The following is a 26996-nucleotide window of genomic DNA, read 5'->3' as shown; positions in this document are numbered from 1 at the left end:
TTTGGTGAAGATATTTATAAGCACATTTATATTGTATGATAGTAGCAACATAATAGCAATAGTTGCAATAACATGCCGTGGATGAGCAGGACTTGTTTTCGTTTTCTTTTTTTTTTTTTTTTTAATCTTTGTTACAAGCGAGGTGGATGGGAATGGCTATCGGAAGCTGTTGGGGGAGGTGAAAAGAGGCAGGGAGAGGTGGCAGGGTGGTTAGTGGTTTCTGGTAGAGTGTGGTTGGTGGACTTTCGGTGGAGAAGATGAAGAGGAAGTGCAGTGTATATATGTGTGGGGGTCTTATATACTTTTTGTAACTGCTGTTAACAGAGTTAGATGTGCATTGTGGTCCACAAACCATATGGGGGTTGTGTGGTTATTTTCAAATGACAAGGGGGTCATCAACACTGGACCAAACCACAAGGGAGTAAACAGAAATTTGACCTATTTTATATAACACAGCCCTCTTGTGTGTGTGTGTGCACGCGTGTCCCAAGACTGATTAAACAATGTGATTTTGAATTTACACACATGACCCCTCCACCACACAGCTTGATTACTTAACAATGTAGTTTTGTTATGTTTTCTTCTCTCTTTGATTGGCTTTTATCTAGAAGCTTTTAAATCTTTGAAGTATCTCTTATGATCAAATTGCAAATATCCTCCCTTTTATAATATGATCTACATGGTCTTTTCTATCCTTTTCAATCTGTCTTCTCTGTGAGAGTTTGATAGTACATTGTTGGTTCATTACCCTAATAACTTAAGTTATTGGGGCAATTGGTTGTCTGACACAGTTTTAGAGCTTTGGTTTTTGGAAGTCACGAGTTCAAGTATTGTCATATTTTATTCTCCCATTATGTTTGTTAATCTGCCCTTTTGTGTGCATTTGTGCACACCATATTCAGCTTAGTTTGTTGGTGTAGTATATTTCTCTACATCTCATCGAGGAGGATGCGAGATATTGATATAAATTGTTGGGCACTTCCTATTAGCTTGGTTGTCTAACATACTTCATTTGGAAACATCAGTTTGATTGCTTCCTTGAGTGCTATTTTTATCCTGCAAATCTCTCCGAGTGGAAGTTCTTGGAGGCCCGCTTGTCACTGAGAAATCTCCTTTGTTAACACGCTAGTTGATATACTTCAACAAGATTGTGATGTAGTTAGAATTAGTACGGTTTTTATGTTTTAGTACTATCAGAGTTGTGTCTTTTATTCTATAAATAGGTGGTTAGGCCCCGCTAGTATTCAGCTTAGGATATGTTGATATTAGCTTGAGAGCTCTTGTATCCCAATTTGGGAGTTATCTAATGAAATCTCTTTTTTGATTTGGCCCCATCAGATTGTGTCACCTATTATGTTTTTCTTCGTTATTTTACAATACCAATTAGCAACATCAATCTACTTCTTCATCCAAATATTTAACTGCTCTTTGAGTCCTCCAATTAGGTCGGATCTGATTTCAGTGACAATATTTTGACGCAGCCATTACCCAGTCCAAGTCAAAGAGCCTTTCTTCCACAGTTCTAAGAGAGAGAAAACCTAGTCATGAGTAAATCAATTGATGTTTCATTGTGGATGCTGAGCCAGTTATCTGGGTGGGTTGATTACATTGTCAACCTCAGCTGACTTGGTCACTGTAGTGATAGAATAGGTAGGCAGCAGTAGGCTAGAGGCTAAAGAGCATGGACTCTTCTAAGGAGGTGGTGTGTCGTGTCGTGTTGGACTCCAGGTTGGATACTGACATGACATGACAAGACACTTTTGGACAACTCCCAACACTAGTCGGACAAACGTCCAAACATGTCCTATTTATAAAAAAAATTCTAGACTAGAACACGCTTCAAACATTTGGAAAACATGTGTGTATTACATTGACACACATGAAACACATTATAAGCTTGAATAAAATAGCTTATAATCAAATGATAAATGAAAAACAAAGTAAATTTATTGCTATTCTTCTCGTTTAGATATATATATTTTTTGGAATTATTTATATTTATATGTGCCATATAGTACATATATGAAAATATATATTTTGTGTATCCCCCACATATCTTGTTCTACATTTTTGAAAATTTTGGTTTCGGCATGCCCGTGCCCGTGCTTCTTAGGCTAGAGATAACGGAGCTATCTCTGGGCTTGTTGCAACTAAGAAATGACCTTTGCTACATACATTCCTATACAATTATTTGAAATCAAAGGAATTTGGTGTATGTAATCCCCGTACTACTTATTCATAGGGTTCCAGATTTCATGGAATAGTTTGAAACACATGAATGAAATGGTAATTGCCATATATGACAACCTCAAAAACAATGTAGGCACTTCTTTTTTTTCCTTTTATGGGTCTAGGAAATATTGATGATTGGTTGTGGAGTCAACTGTTGGCATTTTCTATGCAAGATGTTGAATTTTTTCCCAGTTTGCTTTATCATTTTTATCCCAATGAATAACTTGATACATAATTATAATCAAATAATTATTTCATTTATCCTGTTACAAAATTGAACCATGTTAATATTCTCTTGATTATTATTATTTATTTGTTTATTTATTTTCCATCTCAAACAGTTTCAGGCGTATTAAGACCCCTGTCAAAGGACATTCGTGCAAACATCTTCAGGTGAGTGCTCTGTGCTATCAACCAACATAGAAAATTGTGATTTGTTTCACAGATACTAGGATCATTGAGTTTATAGCTTATGCTATGCCCTGCACAGAAGTACGTTAGAATTAAAAGTGCTCTGATATGGTACAAATAAGCATGTTCATTCTGTATTGTCTGTTCGATTAGTTGCTGAGTCCCATCTGTGCTCAGGGAAGTGGCCATTAAGGGTTGTGCCTCTGTTGTCACATTAATGCAATATTGTGAACCCTTGGATCTGCAGTTGGTATGATTTGTTGCCCAATAATTTCTCTGAGGTTCATCTTATATGATGATTGGCCATGTCTCTGTGTGCATTATTACTTTGCTGCCTTGCTGCCAGTAGCACTATATCCTTGCTGTCAGATAATTATTTCGGTTTAATTTTCATTTCCTAAAAAATGGGGAGGAATAGTAACATATGCAGAGTTTTCTGTATGACATGCATTAATTTTTCAATTTTCAGTAATTTGATTTAATATTAGCCTGCTCAAAGTCGGGAAAAAATCCCTTAAAAATCTATGCATTTTTCTTGAAAGAACCCAAAAGCAGTGCTGCTTTTCCTGCCCTCTAGATACCTACATATATATATATATATATTTATTTTCTTTCTGCACAGCTAATGCTCTTCTCATTTTAAATTGCTCTCCCTTCTAATTCTTTAGTTTCAATTTCAATCTTTTGGTTTTAGTGTTTTGATTTTGACAACTTTGTGGACATAAACTCAAGAAGGCCATCATGGCGCTGCCCGCATTGTAACCAGTGTGTCTGCTACGTTGACATCCGTGTCGATCAAAATATGGTTAAGGCAAGTCGCTTTCTGTTTGCTTTTTTGCATGGATTATTTTACTTATTTGCTTTGTTAAAACCTATTGCTACTTATTACAGGTCTTGAAAGAGGTTGGTGAAAATGTTGCTGATGTGATTATCTCAGCAGATGGATCATGGAAGGCTGTTGAGGAAAGCAATGACAATAAAGACCAGCCACATGATAAGATGTCCAATTGCCAGCAAGATGGGTTGGTTCAGCAGAAAGCTAGTAGCTCCTCAAATGCTCCTCCAGATATCTTGGACCTCACTGAGGGGTATGATGAGATGGATGTGGAGCGTACATGTGTAACTCAAGACAAAAAACCTGTTCTTGGTAATCTCCAAAGCCAATCTATTCCCCAAAGTATGACCAATACAAGCGACCAAAATGCTGCTCACATAGAGGATGACTTTTGGTCAGGCATTTTCTTGCCCACATATGGAACTGGGACATCAAGTGGTGGATCAGATGCCCAAATGGTTGGTGGTTTTTCTGTATCTTCTCCCTCCAATTATATGCTGTCTCCTGTGTTAACTGATGCTGTTTCTCCTGCTCTTAATCGAGAACCTGAGGCTTTTCATGGGTCTGCTCTTGTTGCAACCTCTGTACCACAAAGTCAAATTTCTGGTCCCAGTAATATGCAGTTACAACAATCACAATTTGGGAATTCTATTGTCAGCAATGAATATGGGAGGGCCCCATCTATACCAAGACATATAAACAGAACACCAATTGCAGTCCAGGCCCTTCCAGCTCAGACTTTGACATCAGGTCCGCAACAAAGATCAAGAAATAGTTTTAACAACTTAATTCCCCAAGGGCCTTCCCTTGCTTCTCAGACTTCTGTCCTGCCATCTATTTCAGATGGCTTCAATACAGTCTCCAGTACATTGGAAAGGCAACAGCAATTTTCTAGATCACATTTGAATCCACTTCATGTATCTCAGATAACCTCCTCTTCATTGCAGCAGCAGCAATCAACAGCACAGGTTAGGTTCACTTTCATTGTCACCTAAACTCCGTCTTTGAGTGAGTTTGACATTAGCTTTTCTAGTGGCTTTTTGAGAAGCTAAAAGACTAATGCTTTTGAGAAGTTGCTAAAGAAAGTGTTTTTTTTTTTTTTTTTTTTTCAAGGCGAGTGAAAAAGTTGAGTTGTTTTTTGACTTTTTTCGCCAAGGGTTTGTCATTGGAAAATCCCAGGAGGGATAAAAAAGGATATTGGGATTCATATTTGTCCAATTATATTGCGCTTGGACTTGGTTGTCTATACTAAACGGTTTCTTGTTCTGCATACTTTGGTAGGCTTTTAATGTTGTCATTTCTTGTTACCCAAAATTTTCGTTGCAGAACTGGGATCATCAAAATCGTTCATTCATTTCAAGTCAACCAGCTCAACAGATAGTTGGCCTTGCAGCTCCAAGTCAACTCGCCAGTGCACGCCAGCAGCAACCTTTGAACCTTAGGGTCCCCCAGCACATGAGTCAGTCTCCAAGCCTGATTCGGTCCCCTGCTCAGACATCTTCTCATTTTGTTCGGAATCAAAGTGGGGTTGGTCAGACATCACTACCTGGAAGTAGCCAACGGCTTATGGCTTCTGCTCTGCGAGCAGCCCAGGTGGCAAGACAGCCACCATCGGTGCCAGTTCACATTCCAACAACCAGAGCATCGTCATCATTCCCTACAAATGCTGATGGGTTTAGAGCATCGGTTGGAGATCAGAGAGGAAATACAGGAGCAACGTTGCAACAACCAGCCACAAGGACTGATGGTTTGGCAGATTTGCCTTCAGAGCAGAACTGGCGGCCCACAGGCCGAATGCGTGGAAGTCTGTCGGGGCGAGCTTATTCTGATGCTCTTAACCAGTTCATTATTCAGCCAACCCAACCTGTTCAAGCTGCTATTAGGCCACCACTGAGTATGACCTCGCCCCCACCTGGCATGCCAACCCCACTGCAAGTGCTCATGCAAAATAGCAGGAATGCCTATGCTCCTCCTCAAGTGGTGAATCATCCAACAGATCAACCCAGTATGGCGGGAAGCTCAGGTGTTGTACCTGAGCAGTCTTCGGGGATGCACTAATGTAAACAGGAAGGGACGTGGATGGGGCTGTATATGGTATGGTGTGACCAATTTTGTACTCCATGGTCAGCCGTAAAGTTCATGTAGATTGTTTTCATAGGGCAGTTAGTGATTATAGTTTTAAGTTTATCGCATAATTGGTTTTATGGGGATTGTTCTTTTGGGATTTGAATTGCTATGGGGTTTTTTTTTTTTTTTTTTTGGGATTTGAATTGCTATGGGGGTTTTTTTTTTTTTGGATTTGAATTGCTATAATTAATACCTTGGATCTTATAATGACCTGTTAATATATGGATATAGACAATCTTGCTTTTGGATTTTGGATTGTATATTTTGATGACATGTGAGTTTTTGGTTTTCGGGTTGTGTATTTGTAATGCTTCTGTGCTGAATGCAATTGTGCATGCAGCAGCTAGGATGTAGAGAGTCGTCTTCTGCTTAAAAGACTTGCACATAAGCACAATCCAGATGTGCCCATTGAATCCAGAAAACGTTTTCATATTTTAAAAATAGAAAACATTTTTTTGCTCAAATAAGTTTGTTTTCCATAAACTATAAAAAAATATTTTCTATTGATTTTTATTTGTACCAAATATCCAAAAATAAAATAAAATAAAATAAATACGGAAAACGTAGTGGGTTGAGGTCATTAGCATATTAAAGTTTCCTAAAATCCCAAGCTGATTGTATTATTGCACCAATAATACTGCAAAAGATAAGATAAAATGAACCATCTTTCTCATGAAAATCCTAGTGATCTAATCATATCCTCTCTTTAATGTTTGAAAAATCAGTTCCTTGACATTCAATATATAATCTGAGCTCAGTCTAAGAGTATCTCCAAAGGGATAGTTAAACAAGGCTTGTTAGGTATTTTAGTCAATATAAGTCTAATTTTGAGCTTCAATGGGCTAGTTACTTTTTCATTCTATTTTTTTGGTGGCTACAATTGAAGAGCCCAGAAGCTCTCCAAACAATTATGTATGTATATATTTTAGATTTTTGTATATTTATGTCTTGGATTTGGGATTTTATATATTTTATATATATATATATATATATGTGTGTGTGTATGTAGCAATTTTATATGTTCTTTCAATTCTATTTGATGAATTACGGAATAACTTATTTTGTATTTGGTATTTTTTTTCTCCTCATTCTACAGGTTTTAAACGTATGGGCAAATTTATTATTATTGCAAATTTATATTAGTAAAATATCAACAATTAGTATTTTTTTATTTTAAAAATTAATTAAGTTAGTTTAAATGATTAGCTAAAATAAAGAGCGCGATTGGAGAACACAATAGTTAAAGTAATATGGTAAAATAAAGAATGTACTTTTTTTGTATTTTAGCTAGTGAAAAGTAGAGAGTGTGGTTGGAGTTGCTAATCAACAATTAATAATTATAATTATTCATACATTAAAAGGCACTGTGTATACACTATCAAGATAACAATACAAAACAAACAGTTTTCAGGTCATGTAAATGATAGTATTGATTTATCAGTGATACGGTTAAATATTGGACAGTATCTGTAGATATATCAATAAATAACCGTATCAAATGTCCGAATATACTAAATAATTACTGGTGAAACTATCTCTCATTTTTTGGGTGAGTAAAAACTCTGTCATTCAGTCAGCAATGCTAGGAAAGGTCATGGGATGGGACACTACTCTCACAAATTACCATTGTAGGCTTCTTGTAGACCAAAGGTCAGTCTATCCAGTTCATCAAAGCCCATGAGAAAGTCATCATTCAATATCATATCATATATGTCAAGTCCGTTGTGCTCATCTTCTTCTTCTTCTTCTTCTCTGTTCTCTTTCTTGAGGATCCTTTGTCGTGACAACTCTTCTTCCATGGTTGCCAATGCCAATGAAGGGCTCGGTGGAGATGGCGTGTTGTGATTGGCAGCAGCGGTGGTTGAGGAGATTTTAGGGGTAGAGGTAGAGAACTTGTGGCGGGTAGTGCCTGCAAGGGAATTCCTGCGAGTTGGGTGGTCGTGGCAGTGCTCAGCAGTGTAGGTTATTACAAACATTTCTGGATCCGAGAGGCTCCGTTCGACTTGCTTCCTTGCTAGACATCCCTTTGAGCTGCTGCATCTGTAATAGCTCCTGCTCTTTCACCAACCATTTATGAGTGACTGAACCAACATACATATCATTGGATTTTTTTATCATTGAAACTCGTGACAATCCGCATTCAGGAATTGGATCCTCCGTCTAAAATTCTTTTTTCTTAGTGTCAAAGGACACTAATCAATTATTGAATCATGTTTGAGATTCTCACATCTTTAAATTGTTTCAATGATTGAGAATGTGTATTGAGACAAAAGATGAAAAAAAATAAAAATCAGAAGACAGAAGAACTTTAGCATCGCATTCATTATTTTCTTAATAATTATATTTTAAAAAAATGATATGTAACATTATATGTGTGTGTGTGTGTGTGTGAGAGAGAGAGAGAGAGATGAACCTTGGATAGGGAGATCCCTTGATGGGTTTCTGACCATATTTACGCCAAGCCCACGTATCAGAGGAAACACCTTCTGTAACTTGGAGTACCACTCTTTTGTGCTGATTCTTCCTGATAACAAACAAGTAAAAATTGTCACTAAAAGTATAAATTTTAGCGAACTTATATAGTTAGTACTGCAAATACTTCAAAAAACAGGAAGCCCTTTGAACCAGCTAACCTCCTTTTATATTTAACCTCGTGATGAGCAGTGGTAGCAGCGGCAACAACACGAGGAGACCGAGTGAAAGCCTCCTTTTCTTGCTCTGTCTCTCCTTTGGAAAAAGAAACGGATGAGGATGATGATGAGAGGATGGTTTGTTGGGCCAGGGGATTGAACATGGGGTAGAAAAGTTGATCTAATTCATCTAAAACTGTTGGTGTTTCAAACAAATCAGGAAAAGTATTCAAAAGAAAGTCATGATCTTGTTGTATAGTCATAGGAGCCAAGTATGTTTGTGGGTTATTGTTCATGAAGGTAGAAGTAGAAAAGGCATTGGTGCAACTTCTAGCTACAGCTTGCGAATCCCAGTCAGCGATCCCGGTGAAGTACTCACTCATTGAGAAATGATTGTCAAGCAGAGGGTTAGAGATTTGGACAGGAAGAGAAGACATGGAAAAGGAGCTTTGTGATCAATTAACTGCAAGGCAAGCTCGTTTATATATTAGAGAGAGAGAGAGAGAGAGAGAGAGAGAGAACAGATGGGTTGAGAGATCCTCTAGCTAGCAGCCTCCCTGAGTAGAACCAGATTTGCATTTTCCATTGGATTGAGTTGACTAGTGTGAAAATGTCAAAAGTGGACAAAATGGGAAAAGCCAACACGTTACACGCATTCAATAAACTATGGATTGAATGAACTCGCTTCTCATTTGTTGACAAAAGGCTTTTTTTTTTTTTTTTTGAACCAGACAATAGGCTTTTTTGAACCAAGAAAAAAGAACAGAGTTTTGGTTGAGTCGGTGTGTCCTTTTAGCAAAATTCATTGGCAATTTGGATCCAACAATAAATACCCGATTCCAATTTATAAAAAAATGTTACTGTCTCTAAATTTACACGTTGAATTTTAAATACTGTTTGATGCGTAATCAATATATTCAGTTAAAAGTAGTGTTAAATTAAATTGGATTTATCATATCATAATTATAAATGTTGAATAGGTCTCCCAACCATTGAGTGGTTGGTTTAGTGAATAAGTATTCAGATTTTCTCATTTAATGTTTGGTTTTGAGTTATTATAGATGTTTGATGGGGTTAAACTTACCCTTCAACACTCAAAGCTTGTGATGGGACCATAACTTCGTCGCAACATAGGTGTTGCGAGGTGTATTACACATCGCTGTGTGGGATTAAGAGACAATACTCTTTAAGTAAGTAGGTGAAGTAATCTATCTGCATATTTTATTATTTTATCAATAAATAAATAAATAATATGTCTCACCACTCATACCATTCAAGTCTGTTATCAATATATTGATAACACATCAGATGATAACTAAAATTGATATATAAACATGACCACTGTAAAAATTATTTGAATGAATTACTATATTTCACATTTCATGTCTGTTTTATATATCACTGGCACTGCATTGATGATGTATGAGATTATGGTTTCAAACTTGCCTGTATACTAACCTTTGGTATTCCTCCTGTTTCGTTTTTTGGTGCTATAAGTGGTTACATTTTATTTTATGTTTTAAAATTAAAATATAAATTTGTTAACGTGATTGTTTTTGACAACCATGCTTGCAAGTTGCACATGTGGGGTTAGCCCCATTTCCAGTGATTTTACAGTTTGAAAATAGAAACATAGCAATACCCATGAAAATGCTGGAAATCACGACCATTGAAAAATGATGAAGAAGAACATGGCATCTTGTGAACAAATATATAGGGAACTAGGCCTAGCTACTACTACCTAGCTACATAGGGAATGGACTTTTGGAAGGAGCAAGGATCCCTCCTTCTCTCCTACTTAATTTCTTACGTGATGGCCAATTGGGTCGACTTTTAGGTCTAATTTTAATGATTCGAACAGTTCACATTTTAAAATTTGTCATGTATATCATATCTATAAAAAATCAAATTAATCGGATATCAAAAATCACGTAAACTAAATTTTTTATTAAACAATAAAACTGTTTATTAAATATCATCACCATATACATATATAAGTATATATAGACTAGTGATTGCCCTGTGTAATTTAAATAAATAAAAATAAAATAAAATATTAATTATATATTATATATTACTTAAGTATTAAAAACGTTTTTAATTGATTCTAGGATCTTATGTTGAAATTTCACTCTCTTCTTTATTTAATTAATTTTTTATTTTTGAATAGAGAAATTAACATTTCACATAAAGAGAGAGAGAGAGAATAAGGGTTCAAGACATTAAAAAATCTATTCACTTTATATAATATAATATAGTACAGATATGGTCACTACCATACCCTAATTATGTATACTTTTCTTTTAATTTGTTTGGTGCACCTTTTTATTAATTAAAAATTAATAATTAGATGGTAAAAACTAAAATATATATATATATATATATTAACTTTGTTAATACTATTTTTACTTAATAGATTGTAAGTTATACCAAACAATTTAAGACTAAAAAGAAAAAAAAAATTAAATCACTATAAACATCTCATATAAGTTATACCAAACAAATTATTATTTTTTTAATCTCCATTAAACCATTACCTTCGTGCTCTTGCCCCATTACACTATTCAATTGGCTAGAAAAGAAAAGTGGTGTTTCAGTTATGATTTATGTGATTTTGGTTATGGGAGAAAATAATATTTGAATGACATAAAAGTAAAAATAGGATAGATTATGAATACACTTTTTAAGATTTTCCTAAATTATAGATTGATCTCTATAGTTTAAAAAATTACAAATATTTTCTTATTAAAATTTTTTATTTAACAGAATTAACTAAAAAAAGTAAAATTTATAATTGTTCTCCTCTATGTGAATAAAATTATCTAAATTATTAATTGAAACATATTTTTAATATTATTAAAAACTGTTAATTGACTTGATGATGGAGCGATTTGTTATGAAATTAGAAATCTCAGGGAGTGAAATGTAATTTCTAGAATCACATAAGATAATTTATATTTTAATCAAACCTCACAAAGTGTATTTGTAATTTATCCGTAAAAATAATTGTGGAACTAATAGTACAATGTAACAGATAAAAAATTTACAAATAAGTGAAAAACTTTATACACTTTAATAATTAAAATGTTATATTTTTTTATTATTTTATAATTTTTTTTTATTATCATAACTGTACTGTTATTCTCCCAAAATAATTTTGGTTACATTTTTCGTCTTTTCCGTATTTGGGGGCTGTTTTCCGGATTCCGGTACTGGTGGTGGTTGCTAAGGGCAACTCTAAGGCCTTGTTTGAGAAGAGATTATTTTAGTAATTTTTTAATTTTTTGGTTAAAATATAAAATAAAAAAATTAATATGTTTGGAATAATTTTTTAACTTTTTATAAAAAGATGTGCAAAAAATAGAGAGAAAATAGAATATTTGACTTTTTTGTATAAGTTATAGACTTTTTGAATTATTTAGTAACTTTTTGACTTTTAAATTAAAATAGTTACTTGTCAAACGAGGCCTTATGGTTTGACCCTGCTCTCATTATCTTCTTTTTAATTTTTTTTATTTTACAATATTGCAGTTAGTGTGTTAAAGGTAAACAATTGGATTTTTTTTTAGATGGTCACAAACAATCGGATTTGAAATAATTAGATGCAATTTAAAGTGTTACATTTTTTTTTTTTTTTGAAGTAGGAGTGATCATGAATTAGTCTAATTCGCTCAATATAACCGATTCAATCTAAATTGATTGATTTTGAATGGATGCATGTTTTTTGGTGGACAAATACAGATAAAATATTTCAAAATCTGCTAATACGATTCAGATGGTGAATCACTTTTCTCATACTCTCGTAAATATGATTCGCTCGTAGATGAAATACAAAACAAAAATAAAAAAAGAATTGATAACAAGTGATAATATAGAGTAAGAATAATAAAATATATATTTTTATGAAAATAGAAAATTATACTTTAAAAATATGCATGTGGTGCCACGGCCTATTATAGAGAAATAATACATATTGTTTCAAATTATTGGTTATTGGAGATTGTAAAAGTAATGAATTATAATTCGAAAAAAAATTCAAAATTTGTAATGTGTAAACTGTGAAACCAATCGCATCCGTCTGTTAATTTGCACGTCCTGTTTAATCCGCATCTACCAAATCGGTGGATGGATGCGGATTATTTTTTTCAATCTGCCTAATTTTAGACAAATGGCAGATGGAATACCACCCGACCCTACCCCTATCCACGATCACCTCTATTTGGAAATATCTTTTTATCATTTCGACTGGTTTGAGATGATTTAAATAAATGTACTTTTTGACTTTTTATGAAACGATGTGCAAAAAAATAGAGAGATAATTTAACCTAAAAAAGATAAAAAGTATACTAATATACCACATTACAAAGATCTTTCTTATGACTCATAATAACATAATAGGTTATATATCAAGTTTTGTTTATCACAATGCCCTTATTATGGGCTCATTTGGTAAGTTTATTAAAAGCCAGATTTTATTTTTTAACTCATTTTTTATTACATCACCTCTTATATTTTTTACACACAAAAATAAAATCAAAAATTTAATTTTTAACTAACTTTTCAAAACACCCCTATGTCATTCTAGACGAATTTAGAGCATCTTCAACGGTGCATTTCTTTTTTATCAAATCTGAGTAAAAAATGACCCATTTTACCAAATCTGATATCACTCGCTCCAACGGTGAACTTTCATCAAATTTGCGCCAGGACAACCGGTTGGTCGACCGGCCGGTTGACCGGTTGGTCGACCGGTTAGGCGGAATTTTTTTTTTTTTATGAACTTTTTGAACCTTTTAGTGGTTGACCGGCTGGTCGACCGGTAAGGCAAAATTTTTTTTTTTTTTTTTTTTACTGTTTGAACCTTTTCTTGGAACTGTTTGAACCTTTTGGTGGTCGACCGGTTGGTAAACCGGCCGGGCAACCGGCTGGTTGACCGGTTGGTCTCCCCCAACGGTCATAAGACAGTGTTTTGATGAAATCAGTATTCTGTCCTCAGTTTGATGAATTGTTTGGTGAAATCTCATTTTGATATCGATTTGGTGCAACCGTTGGAGCATCAAACAGTAACTTTTTCACCAAATTTTAAATTTGATGTCAACTTTGATGAACCGTTGGAGATGGTCTTAGCGGGGATAGCAATTTTGCTCTGCCTCGCTACCTCATTCATCGCCTCGGTTCGTGTGCCCTACCCCCAACAAGAAAATGGTATCTACTTTTCTCGTTCCGTTTTTCTCATCCCTATCCCGATTATATTAAAGAACTTTTATATATATAGAAAAATTCTATAATACATGCCTCGAAAAATATATGTATCATACATCTACAGTTATGACTTTTGTAGTATTTAATTATACAACAATGCTAGAGGGCTACAATTTTTGTGGCCACAATAGCTCAAAACTGCTAAAACGACGTCGTTTTGGCAGTTTTGAGCCATTGTGGCCACAAAAATTATAGCCCTCAAACATTTTCCTTAATTATAACATATTATTATATTGATTGTGATTTGATTATGACTAGTTATGACATATTGTGTGGTTGCTATTTTGATTTAGTTATATCTCATATTTGGTTATAATTGTTGGTTATAATTTAGTTATGACTTATTGTGATTTTAATTTTAATTATAATCAAAGAGATATTTTGTTATACCTCAAAAGTGTCCTATTATGATCTGTTAAGTTATTGGAAGTAATTTGGTTATGAACACCACAAAGTGTTATAATTTACATATAATGCATCACTTTTTAAGAAGATACATATCTTTTTCTGGTGACTATTCAGTAGTTTGAGAATACAAGCATGTGATATTTCATGATAGTATGATTGGTAAAAAAAATGGAGTATTAATTATTTATATTGAATGATTAATGAACATAAAATGACATAATAAATAATAATTAATAAAAGAGTATAATCTTGTAATATTCTGAAACTATTGTATGATTTTCCCCCTTTTTAAAAAGTGTGTATTGCATCATTATCCTAATATAAAAGGTCACAGCTATTGCCTAATCATGGCTTATTTGTATTGTAGTTGTTAGAAATTGGACGCCTATGTGGCATGACCCTTTGAACCTTTTGAACTTGAACCTTTTGAACCTTATTCATGCAAATTTGAATTTGAATTCAAAACTTATTTGGATAATCATTCAGAATATCTATATCTATCATATCAATAGATATGGATAGATGGATAGATAGATATTGGTTGATATATATTTAATAATATGCATCTGATATGTTGTGAGATACGTATGTCAGATACGTTATGTGGTTTTTACCCATAACCTTTTTTCCCATACTCTCTCTCTAACTCTCTCCCATATGAGAACGATCCAGCTTCTGCACTGTGACTTGTGTGGGTGATATTCATTTTGTAGTATCACTCCACTGCTGGGTTGGTTGTTCACATCCTAAAAGTACGTGATTTACCCACGAGATTCTTTGCTTCAGGCTCTACTAAAAGGTATGACTATGAAATTTTTCATCCGCTGCGCTTTATACTTTGATTTACATTGATAACAGAGCCAATATAAGTATTTTCGTGCTTATTTTTATACATTAAAATAGGTGTATAATTTTATATAAATATATACACATTAGATGCATGAAAATTAATGAAGGAAGAAGATGAAGTGCATGGTTTCTGCACTTCCACTCTCATTAGATTTGAGAGTGTAAAAAATACCTCATTTTTATGTTTATTAAACGTCATTTTTAATGCTATAAATATTTTTATTTTGAAAAATGGAGTCCGACAGTACCAAAATCGAACCAGAAAACACCTTGGAAGGCGGTGCGTGAACCGCACGCGCCTGATGACATCGTCAGTGGCGGCCACGTTCCAGGCGCGCTTACCACGCGCTGCCATGCGTGCACTGTCCGCGCCCTTCCACACGCGCGCGTTAAACCGCGCCGCTTTGAGCTGCACTACGTGCGCAGCCACAAGCGCGCCATGCACCGCGTGCTGCGCCGTCATATGAGCCACGCCGTTTTTCCTTCGCGGCTTGGCTGGCTTGGCTGCTGGTACTAAGGCGCTGTTTGTTTTGTTTTAAATTCTGAATCGCGTTAAATGGTCATAATTAATTCGTTATAGCTTTGTTTTAAGCGTGGTTGGTACCGTTAGACTTAGAATTAAATTTTATATCTTATGTAAAATTTAAAAAATTTTATGAAAATAAAAAATATTTTTTCTGAAACAATAATTCATTATTTCTGCTTTAAAATGCATCCGGTGTTGCCTGATTAAGTTTCTGGGGCTGAATTTTTTATTGTAAACTACTGTTGTGGTTTACTATTTACTGGTATGGTTATGTCATTTTACCAGATTCTGGAATATTTATTTCTAATTTTATGTGTGTTTATTAGTTATTTAAAATTTCAGAAAATACCAGAAAATTTCAGAAGTGATATACTTTCTGTTATGGCATAATTTGAATATTAAATACAACATTTTGTATTTTTTCCTAGAGTTTCTAATATGTTGTAATTAGAATAGCATGATTAATTGTTATTTGTTTAAATTTCATTATTAATTGTGACATAGCATGAGTTGGTTGCGAATCTACATTATGATGTTATTGTATGGAATTAGAATTTTTTATCATGATTTTAGACATGCCATAGTCAGTGGGAGGTTATTCGGTTGAGAGAAATCTTTGTAGATTAACTCCCGAAAATCAATATTTTGCGCATAAATTAAATTAAATTATGGATAATTGTCACATGTGGCGTAAGAGATGATTACGAGCATAGCGGATTTTCAATCTTGCGACTTGTGTAATATTGTCACTATTTAATTTAGATTTTTGTGGCAAAATTATATTATGCTAATTAAATTAATCCCAATGCGAATTTCTCTCTAAATTGACTTCGCTTATGGAAGTTAATTTGGTTGACCTAGACTTAGTAGAGATGTTCAAATGTGAACAATGTAATCCTATTTTTTAGATAAGCAAAATTCTTGGAGACTTTAGGTCAGACCTTAATTGAGTCATAGTAAGGAACACATGACTCAAAGTCGTCGTGGTTTTGTTGCCTTGTTTAGCACAATAAAAACTAATGTGTGCGCTATGGTTAGCGACACGCTACGTAATTGTGGTTGGCGAGTTTTGGAATTATGAAATTAGTAAGCTCTCAATAGATCTGTATATGATCTTGACTATTGAGCTGCGCGGATTGACTTTGTAATTTGACTTGTAAATAATGTTACATCATTGGATGAAGTAACATTCAAGAGTCACATCATCCAAGAAATGCGAGCTTAAATAAATTAGTCATTATGTGTAAGACAAGTAGCCAGTATGAGCAGTGTTTTGCTCTCTGCCCAATTATTGGGAGTGGATGGAGCAAAATTTCACGCACTATAATAGTGTGCATTGAAGTATCACTTGAAGTTGAAAGATTAGTGCTTAGTAGCAGCAAAATCTATTAACACTAAGTGAAAAGATTAGCGCCAAGTGGCTGCAAAATCTATTAGCATTACCAACTTGTCTAAGTCTAGACACTTACTGTTTCCACACTTGAGTGTGAGACATGTTGAGGTGCTTCTTTGTATGATTCCTTATCTAGGCCAACGCTTTTTTTTTTTTTTGAATAACGTTTATCACTAAGTGCAAACGTTGCAGCATAGTAATGAAAAGTTCAAGGCCGACAAGGTTGTTATGACTCTAAAAATTTGACGCATTGCTTGTGAGAGCATTGTGTTGAATAAGACTCTTTAGCCTAATTCGCGCTTAAGTTACTTCAGGAGCTATCATAGATTGATAGCTTATTCTCTCCTTCTTGTGGATAGTAGAATTAATTGCAAATAACTATGAAGCGAGAAATAGAAATGGCAAAATAAGTATCGTCATCTTTCAACTAGATGCAGTAAAGTGTGTGGAGAATAAAATTGACTTGAAGATGCAGGGGATTAGCACTTACTAGTTAAATTTGCAACTTAGGCGCACTTGATATCTCCATGACATCCTTTTATGATCTAGTGAATATGAATTAGTCGTGAGTCATTACCTAGTTTGGCTTAAACCTTTAAAACTTGTCTTCGAGAAGTCACACATTAAGACGATTGGAATAAGTTTATGACATTGGTCATGAACCGGTGGCTTATTATACTTAATCACACTAATGAGATGATGACACGATGGTTTGAGTAGGCCTTCTCGGGCCCACTCGCTTATGACATCCTGCTCTCATGTGAATGTGTAACTTTGTTCGCAATGGGTGCGCACAAGTAAGTAGGAAAGCCGTAGAAGGTCATTTATTTTGGCGCATTTAGTCCACTATGATATTTGTGACTAGATATGTGTAAGGGTATGATAGCTAAGCCTCAATGTCGTCACATTTATAGATTACGATACGCATCTGAGTCAAGACTATTTGATCTCCCATAAGTCAAAAGTTTTGAGATGATTTTTGACATTGCACATATGAGGTCGAGATCAATTAGATAAGAGCTTTTGTGCTTTTAGTTTTGACTAAGGTGGCGAGTATCTATTTGAGTTTTTTTTTTTTTAGAAAGCTCTGTGAAGAGAAATGGATGCTTAGAAAGTTGATTATTCTTAGTACTCAACAACACAATGGTGTAGTAGAGATAATGAATTAAATATTATTAATGTTAGGTGGATAATGGCGCAAAATGTTTCCCAATTGGGAATTGCACTAGTTTGTTGCCTATATCCCTAACTAAGTGCCCTCCATATCAGATTTTACACTCCATTTGAGTAATGGGTTAGCGGAGAGCCATCTATGGGCGATCTATAACCGTTAAGCAGCTTATCTTTATTTTACTTCTCATAAGGTTGCGAAGTTAAGACCTACGGTTCTATAGCGCATTATTGTATACTGTCTTATAAACACATAGGGTCGTGTGGCGCATTATTGTATGCGGTCATGTAAACCCTCCGGGTCATGTGCATATAGGTAAACAGCTTTATGGTAGTGTAACTAAGTCACATAAAGTTTTCTTAGTAAAGGTAACATGAATAGAGTTTTGGAACTCTATAAGATAGAGAATTCTAAGCATAGCGCTTTTATGTAGCCTAGTTGAGAATGGAAAGAAATTTCTAATATCCTAGGGACAATGGGAGCGATGTGCCTACTAATGGATTACTCCATTAGAGAAGAATACTCTACATTCTTAGTTGCGTGATAGTAAATGTGAAAATTTTTCACGTTATCACTGGGTGATTGAGAAGGAAACATTCATGATTGCTCCGCAAGATGATAAAGAGCCTAGGATAATGCCAAAGGCTCTAGTTCCCTGTTTTTAGAAAGTGGATCAATGTTGCGCAGTTTAAGACAAAGTCTTTGAGGATTAACCATTTCTATAATTTGCTTGACTTTCCATTATGACGCGAAACTATTTTAAAGTTATGCGTAATTTGAATAGTCATTGTTGAGGCATAAGGCTCGCTAGATACCGAAAAGTCGCACCATTAGGGAAAGTGTAGACCATGAGAAAGCTTCCTCCTGGGGAGTGAGGTTATTTTGACTTAGGCTATGATTGACATAAGTTCGGAACATTGATTTGTGGACATTGTGACCCAACTTTCTCGTTAGAGAATTGGATAAGTAGATCCGTAGGGATTTACCTTCTGCTTTTATGGTGAAAAGTTAGGAGAACAAAAAGGTTGCTAGTTCCAATAAATCTTTTACAGCCTAAAACAGTTATCCAAATAGTGGTTCTTAGATTTCGTCAAGCCATGATAGGCCAACTATGATCGATGGAGACCACTGAGGCATGATCAATAGTCCAAAAGAAGTTTTTCCTTACTTAGTCATTATGAGCCAGGAATTTATAGGGTTGTCGCCACCTAGGGTGGGCAATCCTCTGTTTTAGATATGATGGACATGTGTGATGTAATTTATATGCTCGGATGTACGATCCTTAGGGATTGTTTTGTGAGAATTCCTATTTTGTTTTCGATGGCTTACATAAGGAATATCCTAGAACGATTCTAGATGCAAAATTGCAAACCCATTGACTTATCTATCGATAAAAGCCAGAGCCTTAGCTATTGAGTGAATCCTTAGATTGTCTTTGGGAGAAACAGATGACCTATATTCCTTGATCTTTTTTGTTGTGGGAGCCTGAAGCACGCTATGTGGGCGTATTCGGCACAATAAGTGTTATCTTTGGTAAATGGTCAACTGAGTTGTTTAGACATTGACCATGCTCATTAGATTGTGGATAAAATGCTTTACTAGTGGTATATTAATTTTCTCCTTGTAAGATTCAATGCGCTAGTTGGGAGTATCTGCGCTAGTTGGGCGCATCCAGAATGAACGCAAATTGGTCACCAAAATATCTTTAGAGAGGTTATTACGCAAGAGGTAATGATCTTGAATCACTTCATGTGAGGCGCACATGGTGGATTTCATTGTATATACTTATCGCAAGAGGTGCTGATAAGGCTTATGTTTGGAATCTAAAATTGCGCAAGCTGTGGTCATTTTTTTTTAAAAATCGATCACTTATTTGTTATTACATGATGGGATGTTGACACTATTATGGTTTGTGTCATAATGATTAGCAGATGATGATGTCAGCAAGCAAGATTGACTCACTCACACGAGCAATCGCCCTTGGCGCTTGGGAGGGAGCAAGGATGAGACTAGTGGTTTATTTTTTAGAGCCAAGAAAGGCTTAAATTATCCACTATGTATGTCGCCTTGGTTACAACCAAGATGAGGTTGTGTTAAGGACCAAACGTGGATGTTAGTACCTACTTTCCATGTTGTGCCTGTTATGATTAGCCCGATATGAGATCTTATTTGGCGCTTGGAAGGCGAGCAAATAGAGAATTCGGGTTAGGCGCTAGAAAGCGACTAGACTAAGATCTGTACGGTTTATCGAGTATGACGTCACTCTTTTGGAAGAGTTACTCCACCGTAACATGTATTCATACTACATGTGCTTGGCGACCGAGTAATGAGGTGAGAGAATGGATCCCTGTTTCCTCACCATGTCAGTCTTACGTGTTATTATTGATATGACTTTCATTTATGTACCATTTTGTGACTTTTGACTATGTCATAAGGTAAGGGGCAGATGTTCTGCTACTTTGGTATGTTGCCTGCGATCATGTATGATTCGGTCTTAAGGGACATCACTGGCAAAGCGGTCAATCCTAAACTAAATGGCATAAGGGCAAAATGAAGATCATCTAGTATTATACCACTGTTGTATATTCATTGCCGGTAACTCACATCACTCTGTATGAGAGGCGGATTGAGTGTGAATATATTGCAAGAATTGAAAGGGTCAAACATGTTTTTTTTTTTTTTTAGGGATTAGAGATGTTTTATTGGACCGGTGTAATTAGATGGGTCTGGGGTATACGAGACACTATTTCTGTTCTTTTTGGGTTGATGTCTCTATGCTGGCTCATTTTGAGTTTCTAGTATAGAGCTCCCACATGCAAGTGTTCTCAGCAGTCGCACGGTGCATTGGCTAGTATGAGGTTGTTCATTTTTTGGGAGATTGAGATAGAGATGTGGCAGTGTCATGCTAACTCATGTGCGAGTGAGAGATGCTAGAAATTGGGCGCCCATGTGGCATGACCCTTTGAACCTGAACCTTTTGAACCTTATCTATATAAGTTTGAATTTGAATTCAAAACTTATTTGGATAATCATTCAGGATATCTATATCTATCATATCAATAGATATGGATAGATGGATAGATAGAAATTGGTTGATATATATTTAATAATATGCATCAGATATGTTGTGAGATAATACGTTATGTGGTTTTTACCCATAACCTTTTTTTCCATACTCTCTCTCTAACTCTCTCCCATATGAGAACGATTCAGCTTCTGCACTGTGACTTGTGTGGGTGATACTCATTTTGTAGTATCACTCCACTACTGGGTTGGTTGTTCACATCCTAGAAACACGTGATTTTCCCACGAGATTCTCTGCTTCAGGCTCTACTAAAAGGTATGACTATGAAATTTTTCATCTACTGCGTTTTATACTTTGATTTACAATAGTCGTCAAGGCTTGGTTTGATAGACTATGGGTATGGGTTCGAGTCTCACCGGTTTATGACTCTTTGACTATTAAATATGGGATAAATTATAATTATATTTTTTAAGATTTGTTTAAAATATGATTTACATTTTTAGTTTTTAAAATTACATCATGTCCTTTGAAATTTCTAATTTCATAATATATTGTCTATTTTATTAAATTATCAAGTTAATTAACAATTTTTAATTATGTCAAAAATTTATTTCAATTAATAATTTAAGTAATCTTATCACTGTATATGTAACGCCCTCATAATAAACCCATTATATGTATATCATCAACATGCATTACTTAAAGAAAATAATTTATTAATTCATTCATCAGAGTATTACTAAATAAAAAACATTACATGTAACATCAAATTAAATGCCCTATGGGCTTACATCTTTCCAAGCCAACACTTGGATACAAAATATGAGTTCTAACTCAAATACAAATAAAGCCCTAGGCTTGATTATTAATCAAATTAAAACAAACAACTAAAGATAGTCTTCAAAATCCAAATCCTTCAAAGCTAAGTCCTGGGAGGTAGCTTATCACCTGGACCTGAAAATGATGTTCCCATAAAGGGTGAGCCACAGCCCAGTAGAAATATACTAAACCAAATATAAGCATTGAATAAAGCATTAGTATTTAATAGATGGTTAACCAAGATAATCAATAACATCATTATACAGTCTCATGACACTAATGTCTAAAACACGTTTTACTTTCCAACATTATCAATATGGCTCAAACCCTGGCCAAACTTACAATAGTGAACTATATATATATCATATTCACATTCTTCCAATGTCAACAAACAATTGAGACTCAGGCTCAAATCAAAGCACTTCATACTTCCAGTTTGATACACATTTTAGTGCTGTATCAATAAAACACTTCAGTATAAATAAGCACACATAAAAGTGATGCTAATGGAGTCCATTCCCTATCTCCTCCCAAACAAAATCCGGTTTAGAGGTTCATCCCCTATCTTCCCATAAACCGTGGAGTACATCCCCTATCTCCTCCCACACAAAACAATGTATGCAAACACATAACATATACAACACAGAATCAACACATAATGTCTGTACTAATTCAGCAGTCAAAATTGATGACTTAATCAATGATTAGTTTCAGTTATCCCTAATCCACATGTAGTGTCTACAACAAGCACGACTATCCTCCACCGATAGCCCAAAACAGTTATTTCTAGACTTGGAAATAAATATACCAACAATTCAATAGGCGAGTGATTTACATTATCCAACTACACCATTTAATCAATAAATTTCCCAATTTCATGAATTTAACCAAATTCCCAAATTCCCTTAAATTAATTATACAAATTAATTAATTAATACAACTAGGGTTTTTTTCCCAAAATTATCAAAGTAACCCCAACATATCAATATACCAAAACTTAGAACAAAACTTATGGAATGGAGTAGGAAATCCCTACCTCGAAGAAATAGCCCCAAAAGAGAAGATGGAGATGAAGACCCAAACTCCAAAGTGCCCCAAACTACCAACAATTCAGATTAAAACGAAGCCCTCGACTCACACACTCTTTTTAATGAAGGATCTAGGGTAGAAACACACCCTAAGTGGATCAAATCTAAGAGAGAAGGTGAGAAGGGTGAGAGAGAAGTCGGACCTTAGGGTTTGGAATCTAAAAAGAGGATGAAAACTGATTAAAAACCCGCTGCTGTCTAATTAAACTGGACAGGCTCGCTCGAGCGAAGACTTGGTCGCTCGAGCGACCAGACACAAGAAATCCTCGCTCGAGCAAAGAAAAGCTCGCTCGAGCCAAGAATGCAATGCTACAGGTCCATACTGGACGCAAACGCTCGCTCGAGCTAAGAAAATCTGGCTCGAGCCACCAAACACAAAATACAACCCTCGCTCGAGCGACCAAGTACTCGCTCGAGCGACCAACCCAAAAACTGGACAGCAACACTAGGTTTCCGAACCCAACCAACCTGAAACAAACCTGCCCAACACATCCTATAACTCCAAATAAGAAAATAAAGAATGACAATAACAATTATACAATAACAGAATCTACGGAACCTAAGTCCGGATACAATAATCAAATGGGAAAAGACCGGGGTCGCTATAGTATAAGAGAGCGGTTAGTAATTTTATTTTTTCAATTAATTCTGTTAAATAAAAAAAAGCTCTGGCAAGGAAGTATTTGTAATTTTCTAAATGAATTAACTATTCTCCAATCTATTATTAGATTGGAGGGCACTATTCAGTTGTTGTGGGCTTTGATCTAGGCCCATCTTTATAATCCAAACCGTTAAATCTATAAAGCTCATCGAGTACATTATCCCTTAAAAAAATCACGTTGATTGGATATCGATAGACATTTTATTAGATCACATTTTCGTCAATGGGGTGCATAATTTTCAAAATAAATTGTGATAGAAATATGATCTGATTAAGTGGCTATCGATATTTGATCACCTTAATTTTTTACAGGGATGATGTAATCAATGGGCTCTACACATTGAACGGTTTGAATTATCAAGATAGGCCCAAATTAGGGCCCAAAATGACCCAACAGTACATTCCAGTCTAATAACAGTCGGGAGAGGAGCCAACTCCTTTTCAAAATCATAAAAGATAATTCATATTTTAAACAAATGTTGAAGCATATATTTATAATTTACCCTACCAATTTCTGTTGCTTGGTTACAATTATTGGTCTAGTAACTATGCATTCATTTTAACTTGTGCTCTGGTGGCCAAGGTTTGGTTTGATGAAGTTAAGGGCCTCTTTGGTAACGTTTACGTTTTCAATTTATATTTACAAAAATTTATAAACTAGTTTTTGTTTATTTTTAGAAAAACATAAACTACAAACGTGTTTGGTTTAGACAAAATGTTTAAAAAAATTTAAAAATATAAAAAAGAGTGAGAAATGGTAAGTGGTGGCAGGTGGTGGTGGTAGGTGAGTGGGTGACGGTGGCGAGTGATGGGTGGTAGCGAGTGGGTGGTGGTGGTGGTGACGGGTGGTGAGTGGCGGATGACGGGTGGTGGGTGGTGGTAGAAGGTGGGTGGCGGATGACGGGTAGGTGGCGGGTGGTGGTGGTGGGCGGGTAGGTGACGGTGGCGGGTGGTAGCGAGTGGGTGGTGGTGGCGGTGGTGACGGGTGGTGGGTGGTGGTGGCAAGTGGGTGGCAGATGATAGGTGGTGGCGGGTGGTGGGTGGTAGCGAGTGGGTGGTGGGTGGTGGTGGTGGTGGTGGCGGTGGTGGTAGTGGTGGCAGGTGGGTGGTAGCTGGTGGTGGTGGTGGTGGTGGTGGTGGTGGCGGGTGGCTGGCGGGTGAGTGGTGGTGGATGGTAGTGGCAGGAGGGTGGTGAGTGGTGGTGGCGGGCGGTGGATGGTAGTGGTGAGTGGTGGTGGCGGCGGTGGATGGTAGTGGCGGGAGGTGGGTGCTGGCCGATGGGTGGCAGGTGGGTGGTGGTGGCGAGTGGGTGGCAAGTGGGTGGTGGTGGTGGTGGCGAGGGGTGGGTGGTAGTAGCGGATAGGTGGGTGGTGGTGGCGGATAGGTGGGTGGTGGTGGCAGGTGGTGGTGGGGGGTGGGTGGTGGTGGCGGAAGACGGTGGTGGAAAATGGTGGCGGGTGGTAGCTAGTGTTGGGTGGTAAAAAAAAAAAAACTCAAAACTCAAAACGTAAACTCATTTTTTGTGTTTTCATTTTTTGGCCAAATTTATAAACTGAGACCATTGATTTATAAATAAAAAATTTACCAAACAAGTTTTTATTTGAGTTTTTAAAATTTTTGTAAATATAAATAGAAAACTGAAAACGTAAGTGTTACCAAACGACACCTAAAAGTCTGAGTTTGAGTCTCACCGGTAGTTGTTAGCGATGGTATTACATATATTAATTAGTGTATTAATATTTATGATATTATTATCGATCTCATTTATTAATCATATTACAAATATAAAAAATCTCTTAAATTATGCCATATCATCAATTGGTATATTAATTTGCACACCAATTGATACATATAACATTATTCAGTTGTTAAAGATGAGAGACTCATGTTCATTAAATATGGACCATTAATCCTTGTCATCATGCACATGATAAAATAAGATTCAAAATTCGATGGTGCTACATGTATCAATTAATATATATATATATATATATTATTGTATTAATTAGTATTATGTCATTATTACTGACTCTACCTATCATACAAATTACAAATGCCGAAAACCTCTAAAATTATGTCACCTCATTTGTTAATACACTAGTTAGTACATTAATTTGTACATATAACATTATTCTTCAAAATTTAACTCAATGTGTTTTGAGAGAAAATCTATAATCTATATTGATTGGCAAACTTGGCTTTTTCGTTTTTTTGACTTTTTTAGCCTGTGATTTTTTTGTTCGTTTGGTTTTCTTGTTTAGCTTTTTTGACTTTTTTACATTGGAATGACAAAATTGCCCTTCACTTGAAATGATACTTTTTTGACTTTTTGTTTATATATGGGTCAATTTAGTAATTTTGCATCAAAAGTTAAGTGTTTTGTCATTTTGTAATTTTGTAATTTTTTTTTGTCCTTATGTTCTTATTTAGTCTCAAGTCAAAAACTAAACCAAGGCTAAATTTCTATAATCTCTCTATAATTACAAGTTTGTCCAAGGTCTCTTTTGGAGACACTCTAAATTACTTATTGGCATATTTTTGTAACATTACATTTTTATTTTTTTACACATCTTTTCATAATAAATAAATAAAAAAAGTCAAAAAATAAACCATGCCTAAAACAATCTTAAGAAACTCTTATTATGTTGCTTCTAGCATATAAAGGCTTTTAACATGACATTTAAAAATGAAGAAAGAATGAAAGAAAGAAATTACAACACACTGATTATTTTGCAAAATAGATACAAATTCATGGCAAACATTATGAGTTTAATTATTAATATACATAAACTTTACCATTAATTTAAAATTATCTTTAAAAACATACACTGAATAGTAATTGTTCAAAAAAAAAAAAAAAAAAAACCATTGAAGAAGGATTATTACTAGTTCTTAGCCCCCCCCCCCTCTTTGTGGGATGCAAATTTTCTTCAGCTAGCTTGTCAATTGGATTGTGCTAGCTTGTCAGTTGGATTGTGTTGTAGGAAAATGTTTTGTTTTCCGAATCTTTCTTCTCCGAATATTTCGATTATCAAAAATAACATCGTTTTGAATTCTCTTATCAGTAGGATATATTAAAATTCTTTTACCAATAAGATAATTTTCATTAAATAACTCTCTCATAAAACGAAATTACTATTTAAAACGATATCATTTTAGATTCGAAATAAATTCGAATTTGAAAATTTCGAAATACGTATCATTACTGTTGTGCTGTGGGTCTTGATGAACCCACTTAGAAACTTGTCACAATAATTCTAACGGCTGTTGTTCAATCATATCATTATGATTGAATAATCATAATGATATTATTAGATTGTACTTATTTTTTAAATAATGACAGATATATTTCAAAAATCGAACTCGTTAATCAATTTTTTAATAACAAACTTAAGATAATAACGTGGCTAAATTCTTGTAATTTATTTGACATTTTACATATTAGATCTACTAAAAAAGTAAAACTCTATAATTATATAAAGTACACAAGGCAATCCTGTCCCTTTTTTATGGAGCTAAAAAAATAAACAAGACTTTGTTTAATGGGTAAATTATAAAT

At 35.0% G+C, this 26996-nt stretch overlaps 2 protein-coding genes across 4 annotated transcripts in view; one reads left to right on the top strand and one right to left on the bottom strand.

Moving 5' to 3' along the window:
• Positions 1-5865, top strand: part of LOC114279318 (RING/U-box superfamily protein) — a 35027-nt gene extending 29162 nt beyond the window's left edge. For all 3 annotated transcript variants that reach the window (XM_082902546.1, XM_082902547.1, XM_082902545.1), the window contains 4 exons: positions 2574-2625; positions 3338-3454; positions 3535-4446; positions 4805-5865. In XM_082902546.1, coding sequence (XP_082758672.1) covers positions 2574-2625; positions 3338-3454; positions 3535-4446; positions 4805-5536 — 1813 coding nt within the window. In that variant the 3' untranslated portion in view covers positions 5537-5865. The remainder of the gene's footprint in view (positions 1-2573; positions 2626-3337; positions 3455-3534; positions 4447-4804) is intronic.
• A 1070-nt stretch (positions 5866-6935) lies between these two features.
• On the bottom strand, positions 6936-8901 carry LOC114279300 (WRKY transcription factor 22). The gene is made up of 3 exons (XM_028221517.2): positions 8239-8901; positions 8019-8129; positions 6936-7657 (listed from the first exon to the last, which is right to left on the bottom strand). Exons 1-3 carry the CDS (start codon positions 8670-8672, stop codon positions 7219-7221), a joined length of 984 nt encoding a protein of 327 aa, XP_028077318.2. The 5' UTR covers positions 8673-8901; the 3' UTR covers positions 6936-7218.
• Positions 8902-26996: the final 18095 nt, after the last annotated feature.

This window comes from Camellia sinensis, chromosome 13, assembly GCF_055761805.1.
Source record: "Camellia sinensis isolate YWXY chromosome 13, ASM5576180v1, whole genome shotgun sequence".
Classification (NCBI taxonomy): domain Eukaryota; kingdom Viridiplantae; phylum Streptophyta; class Magnoliopsida; order Ericales; family Theaceae; genus Camellia; species Camellia sinensis.
This window is presented reverse-complemented; position numbering and strand designations above follow the sequence as displayed.